The 13,483-nt window shown below is 42.3% G+C and overlaps 4 protein-coding genes across 5 annotated transcripts; 1 reads left to right on the plus strand and 3 right to left on the minus strand.

Moving 5' to 3' along the window:
- Nucleotides 1-1,470: 1,470 nt before the first annotated feature.
- LOC26534932 lies at nt 1,471-2,131 on the minus strand. The gene is made up of 2 exons (XM_015191994.2): nt 2,080-2,131; nt 1,471-2,030 (listed from the first exon to the last, which is right to left on the minus strand). The coding sequence occupies exons 1-2, from the start codon at nt 2,089-2,091 to the stop codon at nt 1,749-1,751; spliced, it is 294 nt and encodes a 97-aa protein (XP_015047480.1). The 5' UTR covers nt 2,092-2,131; the 3' UTR covers nt 1,471-1,748.
- A 5,519-nt stretch (nt 2,132-7,650) lies between these two features.
- On the minus strand, nt 7,651-11,009 carry LOC6535969 (protein unc-45 homolog B). Of its 2 annotated transcripts, XM_015191996.3 has the most exons (4): nt 10,991-11,009; nt 10,809-10,922; nt 9,459-10,751; nt 7,651-9,385 (listed from the first exon to the last, which is right to left on the minus strand). In XM_015191996.3, exons 3-4 carry the CDS (start codon nt 10,735-10,737, stop codon nt 7,821-7,823), a joined length of 2,844 nt encoding a protein of 947 aa, XP_015047482.3. In that variant the 5' UTR covers nt 10,738-10,751; nt 10,809-10,922; nt 10,991-11,009; the 3' UTR covers nt 7,651-7,820. The 2 variants fall into 2 exon arrangements, with proteins under 2 accessions (XP_015047482.3, XP_002096584.1); XM_002096548.3 differs by lacking the exon at nt 10,991-11,009 and having other exon boundaries at nt 10,809-10,979.
- A 376-nt stretch (nt 11,010-11,385) lies between these two features.
- LOC6535970 (dnaJ homolog subfamily C member 30, mitochondrial) lies at nt 11,386-12,321 on the plus strand. The gene has a single exon (XM_002096549.4). It carries the CDS (start codon nt 11,496-11,498, stop codon nt 12,189-12,191), a length of 696 nt encoding a protein of 231 aa, XP_002096585.1. The 5' UTR covers nt 11,386-11,495; the 3' UTR covers nt 12,192-12,321.
- An 8-nt stretch (nt 12,322-12,329) lies between these two features.
- On the minus strand, nt 12,330-13,481 carry LOC6535971 (probable 18S rRNA (guanine-N(7))-methyltransferase). The gene is made up of 4 exons (XM_002096550.3): nt 13,324-13,481; nt 13,227-13,264; nt 12,606-13,171; nt 12,330-12,545 (listed from the first exon to the last, which is right to left on the minus strand). The coding sequence occupies exons 1-4, from the start codon at nt 13,360-13,362 to the stop codon at nt 12,358-12,360; spliced, it is 831 nt and encodes a 276-aa protein (XP_002096586.1). The 5' UTR covers nt 13,363-13,481; the 3' UTR covers nt 12,330-12,357.
- Between the last annotated feature and the right edge of the window lie 2 nt (nt 13,482-13,483).

A 13,483-nucleotide genomic window follows, 5' to 3' on the forward strand; every position in this document is an offset into this window, starting at 1 on the left:
TTTCATTTATTTTTCCTACGCAATGCTAATTGCTTGGCATATTCGCTCGAATTTGTTGTTCATCTTTTATGGTTTTTTTCTCACTTTTTGCGGCCTGAAGCTTTACATTGGTTTGGGCATCTGACAGATACACGCGCGTAATTAAGATTGGAAACATAAACAATAAGACAAGTCTACGGCCAAATTGCCTCCCACCCTCCATTGGTTTGTGGGACGAAGGTTGGCCAAAATAAATCAGCTAACAAGACCGACCGAACAGCAATTAAACCAAAATCAAATTTTTTCTTTATAATTTGGTAAATATTTGTGGGCTGCTTGAATTGGCTGAGGGGGATATGTTAGCCTAGCTGCCTATAATAATTACGCATAAATATTTGATGCGATTTTTTTTGGTATCAATTTTGTGTCAAGGATAAGCGGAACCACTGTCATATATTGGGGTTTTTGGTCGATGCGCTTTGATTGATTGATTGATCCGTCTTCGGGGGCCAAAACAAAACGATACGCGAAAGAAAAATGATGCCTTAATGGGCGTTTAATTTGCTTTTTGATTCGTGTGCAACTTTTTAATGCGATGATTTCTTATCCGAAATAAAATGAAGTTTATTTAAAAACAAGGGTGAACGATACCGCCGGTTTTCTTGACTATAATATTCATGTCATCGTTAAAATATTTAACATTGTCAATAATAAAAACATGATTTGAGTGGTTTGTAGCGTTAGAAAGAGCCGGACCAAAACCAAGTGTCAACGTTCAAAAACCAACTTGCACAGCTTGTGAGTCAATTGTCATATGTATGAATATACTTACCTAGTTTTCGACAAACAGACAAACATGGACATGTCAATTGGCCTTTGGAGCTGATCAAGATCATATGTATGCACATATGTATATTCTATCTTTAGGATCTACCTTCTAGGATCAAAAAAGCTTTCTTTGCATGTTGTAAGCAAAATTCGCTTGCAGTTTAGGACGCATTGGAAATTGTGGCAAGCCAGTCATGGAAGCAATTACCACGTGGAACCTTTTGCTCACCACTTTCGTTCCCTTCCCTGCACCAGTATTTGCTGGCGGAATTGCAGAGTAATTTGCAAACGCACCAATATCCAAGCCCAAGTCGCTGGTCAGCAATGACGACCTTAATTAGCGGGAAGAAGACGGCCGAAGAGGAATCAAAGCCAAGAACAACAGCAAATAATAGGCAAACACACATGCTTGTTTGAGGGGGAGAGAGCTGGAGTGCGGTGGGGTGCGGTGGGGTAAGTGAAGCGTTCATCGAGTAGAAGGGCGCACCGCGAATTCTAGGAAACCAATTAAGGCGCCACTCGAAGTCACGTTGGTTTCAAGCCAATGGAAATCGAACGAATTCCAAATCAAGCTAAAAAAAAACAGACGAACATGTCTCAATATATAAATCTTAACCATTCCAAAACTCAATTAAAAAAAATTTTAAGATGGAACGATTGAGGTTTACTATTGTAATATTTTTGGCTTCATTTATTATGGACTTGATCAAAAAAATACATTCTTTTTAGCTTTAGTTTTTATAAGGCAAAAAATATACGTATTTACTCTTAAATATTCCATTAAAAATATTTTTAAAAACCGTATGTATGAACGCATATGGCACTTAATTAAATGTTCAGAATTTAACAAATTTCATTTATGGTAGTTACAGAACCTGTTTTACATTTCACATGGGGTTCTTATGTCAGTTACTTGTTTTAATATGCTTGAATGAGTAACCCTAATTCGGCTTTGGCGACTTTAGATCTATGATATCATATTTAGAGACTCCAATAATTGGTGGGCCACCAGATTGTCCCTTGCTATAGGAACCTCCACCGTGAAGTCTATCGCCATCTTTTCCACTTTCACTTTTTTGCTGAGGGAAGTGCAAGTTTATTCCTGCATTGACAACGTCAAAAATACCCCCCATGAGTTTGTCAAGGTTTATTTGAGGTGCGTTGGAAAACGTTGGGTAAGCTGTAGTCCACTGGGTGGCCAAAAGGACACAAATTAAGTACTTCTGCAAATAAAGATTAATATAAATAAAATAAATTCAAAATACTTCTTACCAGCAACTCCATTGCAAGTTGATTTCAAAATGAATTTATTATCACTTTTAAGTCGCATTTATAGATTCTTTAAAGAAACACGTATGTGTACTTTGTACTATCAACAACAATTTGAATGACAACAACAAGATTATAAGAGGGCGTTTGTCAAATGAAATATCAAAAAATTAAATATTATAAAGTAACCGACGTAGTTGTCGAATCTTTGAAACTTATTAAAGAAAGTCATACATGGTCCTCCTAAGTCCCAAACAATCCCCCAAGCCCAAATTCATACGCCACTGTATTTAATGCTATCAGTAATTACTTGCTGGCGACAACAAAGAATGTCACAGATGTCACCCCAAGGGTTGATAACTGTGATTAAAGGCCATTGCATGGTAAAGGCCTTCGATCAGCAAATGGTTGTTGGCCCATTTCTTCAGTATGTGTGGTAATGAGGAAACTCCTATTTTTATTTGTCTAGGTATTATATATAGCATCTCCTTAATACCAAAAATATATTTATTTTAAAATTAGCTGGACTTCCAAAACATGTGTGTCTTGTTCAATTTCAAACCTAATAAAGTTTTTCTTACTGCTTTTCGTCTGTTTATGTAGGGTAGCTAACCACTGTGGCAAGGAGCTTGATGGACCCCTCTCATCAATTGAGATATTATGAAATCTACTGCACGCCCCGCTTTCCCCAGCGAGTGCGTGCGGTCCGCGTTCGCTAAGAAAAACGCATTCATGTATGCACATGTGTATGTATGTATGTATGTACAAACATCCTTCTGGCCCTCGGACCCGAGCTGCGAAGGGAACTGATCTGAGCAGAGCTGAACTGGCGTTGCATAGCATTTGCCTTGTTAATGATGTGCCGTGTGCGCTTTTAAATAAAGTGCCGCCCATTATAATGAGCCGAGCGCACCACGTCCCAGTCCACAACTTTGCCTTCTTTGCCGCCTGCCGTTACACAGAAATAAAAATTGCTTTGGTATGTGAATTTTACATTTTATATAAAACTTGTTAAAATGCTATAATTCAACTTTTCAAGTATACCCTTTATCTTTAAGTTTGACCTAGACGCGAACAGTAGTATATAATACATAAATTAATACATACATTTTTATATGTAAATCATGTCGTAAGAAGATAAAGTGACAAATCGAATTAGGATGCTTCATTCAAATTTAAAGAAAATGTGTTTATCGCAGTGTAGTTCTTACCAACCCCATTCAGCCATCGTCGTCGACATCCCAATCTTAACGTCATAAAGGAGCGGCACGCAGCGTCGAAACCCCTTTCCTATTCATTTCTGGCCTACGCATTGGGCCCGATTCTGTTTGTTGGCCCTGTTCGGGTTCTAATGAGCGGCCCATAAAACGCGCCAAAGTCTGCACATAAAAAAGTTCGTCGCAGACCAATGCCAAGGCCCATATGAAAGGCATAATTAAGGCTGCGAAACTCGCTCGACTGCAGACAGCTATTAACGAAAGTAAAAAATGCATTTAAATATCGAAATTACCAACAAACACAACAAGCCCTATCCTTTGCCTTCCTGAAAACAATAAGCTATTGAAGATTTATTCGAGCTCAATTTAGGTAACTACAGTTTTTAAAACTTGTACATTTATGTATAATAGCAAATCGAACGAATGACATCTGAGATTTACTCTGGAAAATGTTGTTGACCATGTTTTTGAAAGCTGTCGAAATAATTATGTGCAAAACTTAATTACCAATCTAAGAGGGCTGAAATTATAATAATTTATTTTAGTAGCGGACAATGTGCCTATCAAGCGTGAGCTCAGTGTAAACAAAAGTACTTATTTTTTGTACATATACCCTAAATATTTTAAAAAGGATTCAACATGGGAATTCAATATTCGGGTAGGTGGGTCCGACTTGTGATATTACATATTGTACATATATTACCAACGACACAAAGCTGGCGGCTGTGACACATCACTATTTGAAATTTCCCACTTGAAATGAGGCGGCAAAGAAATATTATCGTTGTCAGCTGCTGTCGCAAGTCGCATCTTCAATAAAAAGCAAGCACTTACGGTGGTTTCCAATCCAAAAAGGAGGAAAATTAAATATTTTCCCTGTGAAAATGTGCAAATAGAAAGTTGCCTCTCTCGCCCGCCCAGTGCAACAAAACAATTAAGGCAAGGTGAGAGGACAGTGGAGTGGATGGGTGGGAATCTGAGGCAAAACTGCAAGCTCAGCGAAAAGAAAGCAAGTGGCGCAACCTTAATGACAGTGGGCAGAGCACAGTTTGGCCGACACTGGACCCCCACCACCCATCTCGGGATCTTCGGGTTGCAGCCCCTTTTCTTGTGTGGTCGACAATTGTCATAACATAAACATTTGCACTCGGCCACAAATACACACAATCGCCAATCGCCTAATTATGGCCCTGCGCGGCTCTTCTTCTTGCAGCTCTTTGGGCCCATTCAATTGATTCAAATGCCCGACAATCTTTTCAATTATTTCTTATCACCTGCGGCAGGCACCAAGGCAAATGCACCTACACTGCCAGAAATGTTGTAGAGAATATTGGTCTATATTCTTAAAATAAATCGATCCCCATTAAATGCATTTTATTATAAATTCGAATGGAAAGTACCTTCAATAATGTGTTTTGATTTTTTAGGTTAGTAGGAATTTAGGTAATATTTTTTATATTTTTAGCTAAGAGAGCTTCTTTCGAGTGCAATTTCATGGCTAGCTGACTACATTGTTGCAAGTTTTCGACCAAGTTACTAATGGCATTCGATGATTCTGTTGGTTTAGTCTTCATTCGTCCTCTAGCCAGAGATGCTTAGCATATTCTCCTATTGGAGGATGGAACGAGTATCTGAACGATCCCGGCCAACGACATTCGACTAATATAAATTTTTAAGCAAACTTTCTGACTATCGCCACAACTTCTCCTGGCTTTTTGAATTATTCGGTCGCTTGCTGCCTGTTTTTTAGCAGCGGTCATGTTTTTGTATTGCAGCAAATTTTTGCGTTTAGCAATCGATACGAACGCGGTTTCGATTTCGGCGGATGACAGCAGTTTGATTAATTACCATGGCCAATGCAAAGGAAAATCGCTGTACGAGTTTGGTTTGGCGGTGCTTTGGCAAATTGTCCACAAGTTCCGGTGAAAAGGAAAAAACTATTTACCAATGTCTGGCGGGAAAGGGGATAAAAAAGGCTCGACTAATTTGCTGTCCGGTAAAACCCAAAGCTTTAAATTGGGAAAGTTGACCGGTTGTGGAGCCATAATTTTACCATTTTTCAGGAATTTAATGCTTTTAGGAAAGCCTAACCTTTCGTGCACGTCGCTTAAATAAATGCTAAGGAAATTACATGATTGGTTTTCTCCTTAGCATCTTTTTAGAGTACTGATTGGAATATAATTATAGTTCTATGGTGTCTTCATTGTTCGCGAGGAGAGTTTAGACTGTTATTTATGTTACAAATGTCACCAAAGAAATATATCGAATTAGATTCACAATAGTTTTAGTGTACGCTTAACAATTTGTATTGTCACGATATTCATCATTTAATTCACACATTCATCATTGAACTCCAAGTTCTGCCAGTTTGGAATCCAAATCCAAGTCTTCCAAAAGGGAAACCACTCATGCAACCTGAGTTTACACCTGCACCAATCTGATGTCTTCATAACCGTAACCGTCTTACATCGATTCGATCGAACCGCCAAGCCACTTGCACTTTCAGCATCGTCATTCTACTCGCGGACAACTTTCATCTTTCATCCCGTATCTTTTGCTGCCTGCACTTTCGTTCAATCGGTCAACGCAACTTGGCTGGCGGTGTATGTGAATCTGTGTTTTTGTGCCCCTGCATCAGTACCAGTGCACTAACAAAACAAAATTAATTCAATTTGTGTATTAGTTGATGAATAAAAAGTAAAAGAAATATCTCTTGAGTAAATTCAATATCAATTGCGTATATATACATTTTTTGTTTGGAAATTAGGCAATGTCACATCCATGATTAAATCAATTAAAAGCCAATTCATCGCATAGTTCGCTGTATTTCTCCCAGTGCAAATTTGTTGCGTTGCATTGCCTGGGGGCACCTTATGATGCCCGTCGATGGTAATTTGCATATTTTCCGCATGCGCAGACGACTTGAGTCGTCCAGTTTATTAAACAAAAATATTGACATGAAAATCGGCTTTCGATTTCCACGGGACAAATTGTGCGGCACCACTGTTGCACCACACTGAAACGCTCCGCGCCACCGAAACGAGATTAAATGGAAAGTGAAGTTGCACATATGTGTGTACGTCGCCAATCAAGCCGATGAAGCTCTAAGCCAGAGCCTCCGATTCACAGTCTTAGCCAACTCTTTGGCACTCCGTCTGTGACTGTCGTCTGTGTAATTAGGACAAAATGTCTAATGTTGACCAATGCCGAAAAAGTAAATACAACTCGGTCCAGTTCGGTTTCGTTTTACGCACCTTAATGATCATTTAGCGGCCGGTGTTTGTTGGCCAGTTAGTCGTAGCGGCTTTAAGCCGATCAATCTGGCTGAAACTTTTACTTCGACTGGGAAAGTTCTTCCATTGCTTTGACCAAAGATGTCGCTATGTGGAACGTAAACAAAGATGGGTTGAGGGTTTTAGACTTCTCATTTTCTTTGGGAAATGCAATTTCATCGAAAGCGAAACTGAAAGTTTCCGCTTCTTGGGGATTTATCGATTTCTCAAATAGAAGAAGAGTGCCGCGGAATTCGTTTTTCAAGCATTAGGTTGTTTCTTTCCGCAGTTTTAATCAACATATTATACTAAACTGTTCCTCATTACTGCACCTTTTACCAACTTATTATTGATTTTCAAAGTGTGCACAGCAAATCGTTTTAAGAAAAGGATTGCGGACAAAATGCCGTTAAGTCTTGGTGGCTCCATTAGCAACCGAGCAACCTGGCAACCGAAACACTCGCCCATTTCCCACTGCGCTGAGCAAAACTAAATTAAAGCAACAATTATTTATTTAATCATATTTTCTTGAGATTGAGCAATCAGCTGGAAGAGATGCGCCGCTCGGAATTCCCGGCTACCTGACACTGCAACACTGCAACATCAGAAGCATCTCCTGCAATTATTTGTGCATTAGAGGAAGTCAGCTACCTCTAGATGGCGACTAATGTCAGTTTAAGTGTGGCAATGAATAGAAAACTTACCAAGGTAGTGCGCCGGGGAAATTCGAGTTGGTGGGAAAACACTAGCCAGTTTGCATCCAGTTGCACTCTGCGAACGGCGACTAGCAACTTGGTTGCTGGGCATAAAAGAATATCGGCATCAAGCATGTGCGCCAAGTCCTTAAAAGCTTTAGGAACTGTAATGTCATGTGTGTCCAATTGATAGCCCCAAAAATGGCAATATAGGAAAAATTGAGAACTCTTTTTGGCAATTCATAATCAACTCACATTGATTACGGGTGGATAATAGACTAGGATTAGTCTGAATTACTGAATGTTCCTAATTGAATTGCAGAACTCGTCCTATCTAGTTTAATTAAAAATATATTATCCCACCCACCAAAGAATGAAAAAAACCAACTCTTAAAACGAACTGTGTGAAATAAATTCGATCAATATTAATAAAACCTTTAAGTACATTTGATATTTTAAAAAAATAAGTTAAGTTTTGCGATAACGCTGTGAGTACATTAAAGAAAATAAATGGTGGAGGAACAAAAGTCACTAAAGGACAGACTACAAACGAATTTCGCTTAATCTTCGATAATCTCTGATATTTTAGCGTTTTCGGCAAACACATCGGGGATCTCTGCATCGTCAGACCGCTCGATGATCCTGTATCGCTCCGCCGCCGCTAGGCACTGGATGGCCACCTCTCGGGCTTTGGCACGCGTGTCATCTGGCAACTGACCCAAACCGCTCAGCAGTTCCATAATGTCGGTGTCAAACAGCTTTTTGGCGATCTCCTCGCCAGCATTGATCATGTTTAGAATAACCACAATGCCACGATGCTGGACTGCCGGACTGGGATTTGCGATCAGAGTGTGCAGAATGTCCAGCCAGCTGGTGATGGCCAAGATCTTCTCGCAGCATTTGACGGACACTGAAGTAATGATGGCCAGAGCTCCGGCACAAGCCGTAGCGGTCTCCTCGTCCTCATCCTCGCAGAGCAGTGCCAAGAACTTCACTCGGTCGTTATTGCCCTCGAACATTTTAATGACATCCTCACTCATAACCAGATTACACAGACATTGGGCAGCTGCACGGGTGAGGTAAAGATGGTCCTCCATCAGATAATACTCTATCTTGGAGACCCCCTGCTCCTTAATTATCCTTTGGCGCACGCTCTCGTTCATGCTGGCTAGATTGGTGAGTGCCATTAGCGACTCAAAGTTCTCAAGCGCTGTGCAGTCCTGTTCCAAAAGGTTCAACAAAGGACGGATTACATCAAGCGACCGCTGACCACTAAAAGATACTTCCGGATTAATGGTTATGCCAATCCTAGCCAACGCCTGGGTAGCATGGCGTTTTCCTTTCTCAGTGCCCTCAAGCGCCATACGAAGCAGCGCCTTAACGCCGCCTTCTTGGACCACTTTTCCTCGTAACTCTTTCAGTCCACAAACCGCATTCAAGACCCTTGCAATCAGCTCCTGCGAATTGTGGCTTTCCGTTTTGGCCAATGCACAAAGAGCAGTTGTAATGCCCTCATTTGCCAGCACTGTAATACGCTTATTGATGAAATCTACGTCATCCAGCTCGTGCTCCTCCGGTATGTGTTGCTTAGCAAACTTAGCAAGTTCTATCATCTCCGGCAACATCTCCTGCTTCTCATACGCATTGCACAGATTTACAAAAGTGGTGACCACACCATAAAGGCAGGACTGGTTTCCAGCGCGGGCCAAATCCATTAGAGCGTGAATGGAAGCCGTATCCTCAATGAGCTTCTCCTTACATTCAGCATCCAGTGTTAAATAAGCCAGACCATCGGCAGCCCAACGACGGATATCCCTATCCTTTCCGGGTTTTATCAGAAACCGACGACATGCCTCCGCCAGTTTCAGAGCAGCTCCATCCCCAAATGGTCGAATGGCCGCATCCTGACCGCCATAGCTACCCAGCTTGCAAAGACCTACCAGGGCGCGTACTCGAATACCATCGTTCTTGGAGTGGTAGAGCCGCTTTAAGATGTCCACTCCCTGCTCGCACAGTGCCTTGGCCTTGTCCTTTTTAGAGGAAGCGGCGATAAGGCACTCACAGGCTACTCGCTGCTGTAACTCATCGTCGGTCGTAGCCATTGCTAAAATCATCTGCAATATTCCTGTAAAAAATTTATTTATATAATATTAAAAAAAATGTATTTATTATTTTTGAAATCATATAAAAGATCTTACCATCTCTGGCTACGACCTGATTGCCCACATCTAATGGACCGTTGAGCAGGGCAGTAATCGCAACAGTAACCCGCACCTTGGATTCCATATCAGGCGCTAAAAGTTTGTCCTTAATGTATTCGTCGATCTGGTCCGTGAACCTTGCCTTAGCTTCATCGTAGTACATGTTCTCATATATGCGGGCCAGACAAACGGAAGCAATTGTGGATGATGAGCCGGTGATATTCATTGCACTCTCGTACTTATAATCCTCCAGTTCAGAGCACACATCCAGCAGACGGCACAGACCCCTGATCTCTACCAGGCGTTCAGCCCATTCCAATGCCGTGTAGTGGACATTCCTGGTTATAAGCTCAATAACGGCATCCCTAGCTGCTCCAGAAATCGTGCGATCCGTGATACTATAAACTAGGCATGTAAGGAGTGTGTCAATTTCCCGGTTGTTTTTAGAGCACAGCTCCTTATCCGGCTTCGAATCGGTTTTGTTCTTAAGCCCAGACAATGCGTTTAATATTGTTTGTAAGCAAAACTGGGCGGTAGACACATAGTCCTCGTGTTTCTGGTCGAGAACCCTCATGAACCACGGTACTCCCAGTTCTGTTAAAACGCCTTTTGTACGCTCCACGCTATTTTCGCAAAGCGCAGCCACTAAACGCACCATATTCACATAAATGTCCTGATCCTTTTCCACCTTGGTTAGAGAGGCCACTTTGGCGATGCAGTGTTCCTTGTAGAGTAGTTCTGCGCCAACTTGCTCTTTGGCCAAAACTACAAGGTTATTGGCTGCGGCTCGTCGCTTATCGATGGGCGTGCCCAAATTAAAAGTAAGATCCATCATCTGCTGGACTTTCGTGGAAGTCTTGGCATTGAGTGCTGAACGCTCTTCGACGACGACATGCAGCCTCTGGAGCATTGGCTGCACGGTTTTGTTCCCGGGATCTGCTTTAAACAAAGCGGTGGCGTCTCTGTAGGCCTCCTCGAACTTTTCCAGAGCCTCATACGCCTGAGCCCTACGGAACAGAGCCTTTGGATCGCCCGGAGCCGCTTTTAGAGATTCAGTGCAGTCGTCTACGGCGTTTTCATATTTTTCTAGCTTCAGATAGGCAGCAGCACGATTTTTATAGAAAACCGGCAGCTCCTTGTGCTTAGAACCGGACTTAATGGCATTGCCATAGTGCTGCACGGCCTCCTCCCAGCGGGAGGCTTTGAACGCCTCGTTGCCTTTATCTTTGTAGGACGCCGCGTCGGACACTTCCTCGGTATTGATGGTGTTCGTCATGGTTACACAATTTTCTGTATAAAAAGACAAAAACTATAGCTGCAACTTCTTATTGAACACGAATGACTCACTATTCAGTTCGGTTTTGTGCCTTCTGACCTTAATTTGGACCCCCAGAAACTTCTCGATCGCTCTCGAATACACACAGATACAGGCACAGACGGTTAGCGGGAAAATCAAGCACGCTGTGTAAGAAAATTAAACCGGCTGCTGCCCTGTTCTATATATAAATACAAATTGAGAAGATTCAAACCAAAATAGTTGCAACAGTTGCCATTCGCAGCGAATCGGCCAAACAGCTGTCTGGAACAGTGGAATTGCATAGGTCTGGCTTTCTTCATTACAGCCGAAACAGCGGGGAATTTTAACATTCTAATGTCTTAAATACCCAAATTATTACCCCTGTAAAATATGAAAAATGTGTGAGTATACTTCTGTGAAAATTTCGTGAAAAACGTCCGTGACATAGTCGTTTAGTCAATAAATATTTTCTATCTATCGAGATATTATAAAAATAGTTTTTCAACTAGTTTTTAAAAATTGTTGGGCTTGTTTATTAATAAATTATTTTCTAGTTTTTTTTCTCTTCGCTGATTTTTGCTTCGCCCAGCCCCACTGGTTCGGCATTCTATCGGTCTATCGATAACAACGCTGGCGAGGGTGAACAAGTTCAAGTTCAAGCAGCTGATTCGTTTTGTTTTTAATTTTCATATGATATAACGAAACCAAAACAAGTGAAGCGAGCGAAAGGACACAAGATGTTTCAGCACAGCCCAATGTTGTGGCGACCTCTGCTCCTGCTGCGCGGTCTCCACCTGGGTCAACGCCACCAGATAAGCCACTACGAAGCACTGGGAATCGGACGTCAGTGCACGCAGAACGAGATCAAGGCAGCTTACTATAAGCTCTCGATGCTCTACCATCCGGACAGGAACCAAGGAAGTGATAGCGCAGCCAAGAAGTTCCGGGAAATCAATCAGGCTTATGAGATTCTGGGAAACTATCGGCTGCGTCGTCTTTACGACAAGGGAATCGTGCATACGGCGGGCGCCCAATATGCCCAAGATGTCCAGGATGTGGCAGAACCCGTAGTCGAGGACGATGCGGAGACTAAGTTTTACAAATCGCGTTTTCAGAAATCGCGTGTAGCGGACTCTGAAGGCCGTACGCCCATCTATGACTTTGACGAGTGGTCCCGAAATCACTACGGTAAATCATTTGACCGGAGACAGGCCGCCCAGGCCAAATATGACCGAATTAAGGTGCAAAAGGAGAGCAACAAGATGTCAGGTGAGACAGACATGGTCTTGCTGGCGTTTATCTTTGCCGGAATAGCCGTATACCTGATGTTCCTCGCCGAAAGCTCCTACGACACCCCCAAACGGAGGGCTGAGGAACGACACAGACGTGATCAAGAAGAGCGAGAGCAAAAAGTAGCCGGGAAGCAATCGTAGAGTTCTCTAGTCCTCAGCGTACATAGACTTAAGTTTAATGAATTAAATTCGAAAAAATATATTTTTATGAATAAGAGATATGTCCGTTTTACTGTGCTTGAATAAAAGCGGGACTTGCATATAAAAACAATTAAAAGCTTTGTAATATTAAATATAAAAACTTTATTCAAAATTTGCCGGTGCGCTTGCGTGCAGTGTACTTTGTGTCTGGGCGGGTTTCCAACCCCTGGCGACGTCGACGCTCTTTCTTGGCTAGGATCCAATCGCGGGATTTCTTTGGTGGTTTCCCACGGGCCTCACGGCAAGCATCACGTTTTTTGATATAATTGACACGACGTTCCTCTTCAGGTGAACCTACAAACGTAAAGAAAAATGATGTCAAGGAATTATTTAATAATTGTTATTTAAACTAACCCAAAGCCTTCGGCAGCTCAGCTGATCCTCCAGTCATGAGCACGAGGTAGTACTTTTTTGCCTTGGCGGAGTTTGGATAGTCGACAACCAATCCACCGTAAAATCCCGCCTTCATAGCTTGTGAGGTGACCATCTCGATCTGGTCGGAGTTTTCCGGATAAAACTGGAAGACAGCTCGGGCGGTTCGAGTCAGGCAGGAAAACAAGGTGGTGAAGAACTTCAGCAGGCGCTTGTGAGGATTGTGATACGACTTGTCCGCATTGCAGAGCCACTGGAGGGCAGAGATCGAGATGGCGCCATCAAAGGTGCCCGGCTTAAAGGGCATTCCCTCGCCCATGTCCCCCAGAATCACATCCCCCGCTACCTCGCGTTCCACTGCGATATCAAGCATAGATTTTGAAATGTCAATGCCGATCCACATGTGTTCGCTGTCCTCAAGAACGCTTCCTGATAGCCCCGAGCCGCAGCCGATGTCCAAAATCAAGCGACACTCATCATCATCCGGGAGCGCTAATAGTTCCAAGGCACGTTCGGCCATTTCCACTTGGATCTCAATGATGCGGGTGCTAAAAAAATTTTAGTTCTTATGAGTTCGTTAATTTATTTAATTAATCTACTTACTTTGTGGAATATTTCTTGGCCTCATCATCGTTATAGAACTAGAGGAATTATAAATTGCTTAGGGTTCTCTGTATGGCCCGTACGTGGCTATACTCACAATTTCTGGCGGCGCCGAATGCTCTGGTCGTCTGGCCATTCTACCTGTATGATTTGTCTGTAATTTGCAAAGCTTTGAACAGAAATTCAGGAGCGTTTTAATAAACAAAATAATCTCGGTACACGTGCTATCAACAAACAGCTGTTTGTCATTCACAACG

Source organism: Drosophila yakuba, chromosome 3R (assembly GCF_016746365.2).
Source record: "Drosophila yakuba strain Tai18E2 chromosome 3R, Prin_Dyak_Tai18E2_2.1, whole genome shotgun sequence".
Classification (NCBI taxonomy): Eukaryota; Metazoa; Arthropoda; class Insecta; order Diptera; family Drosophilidae; genus Drosophila; species Drosophila yakuba.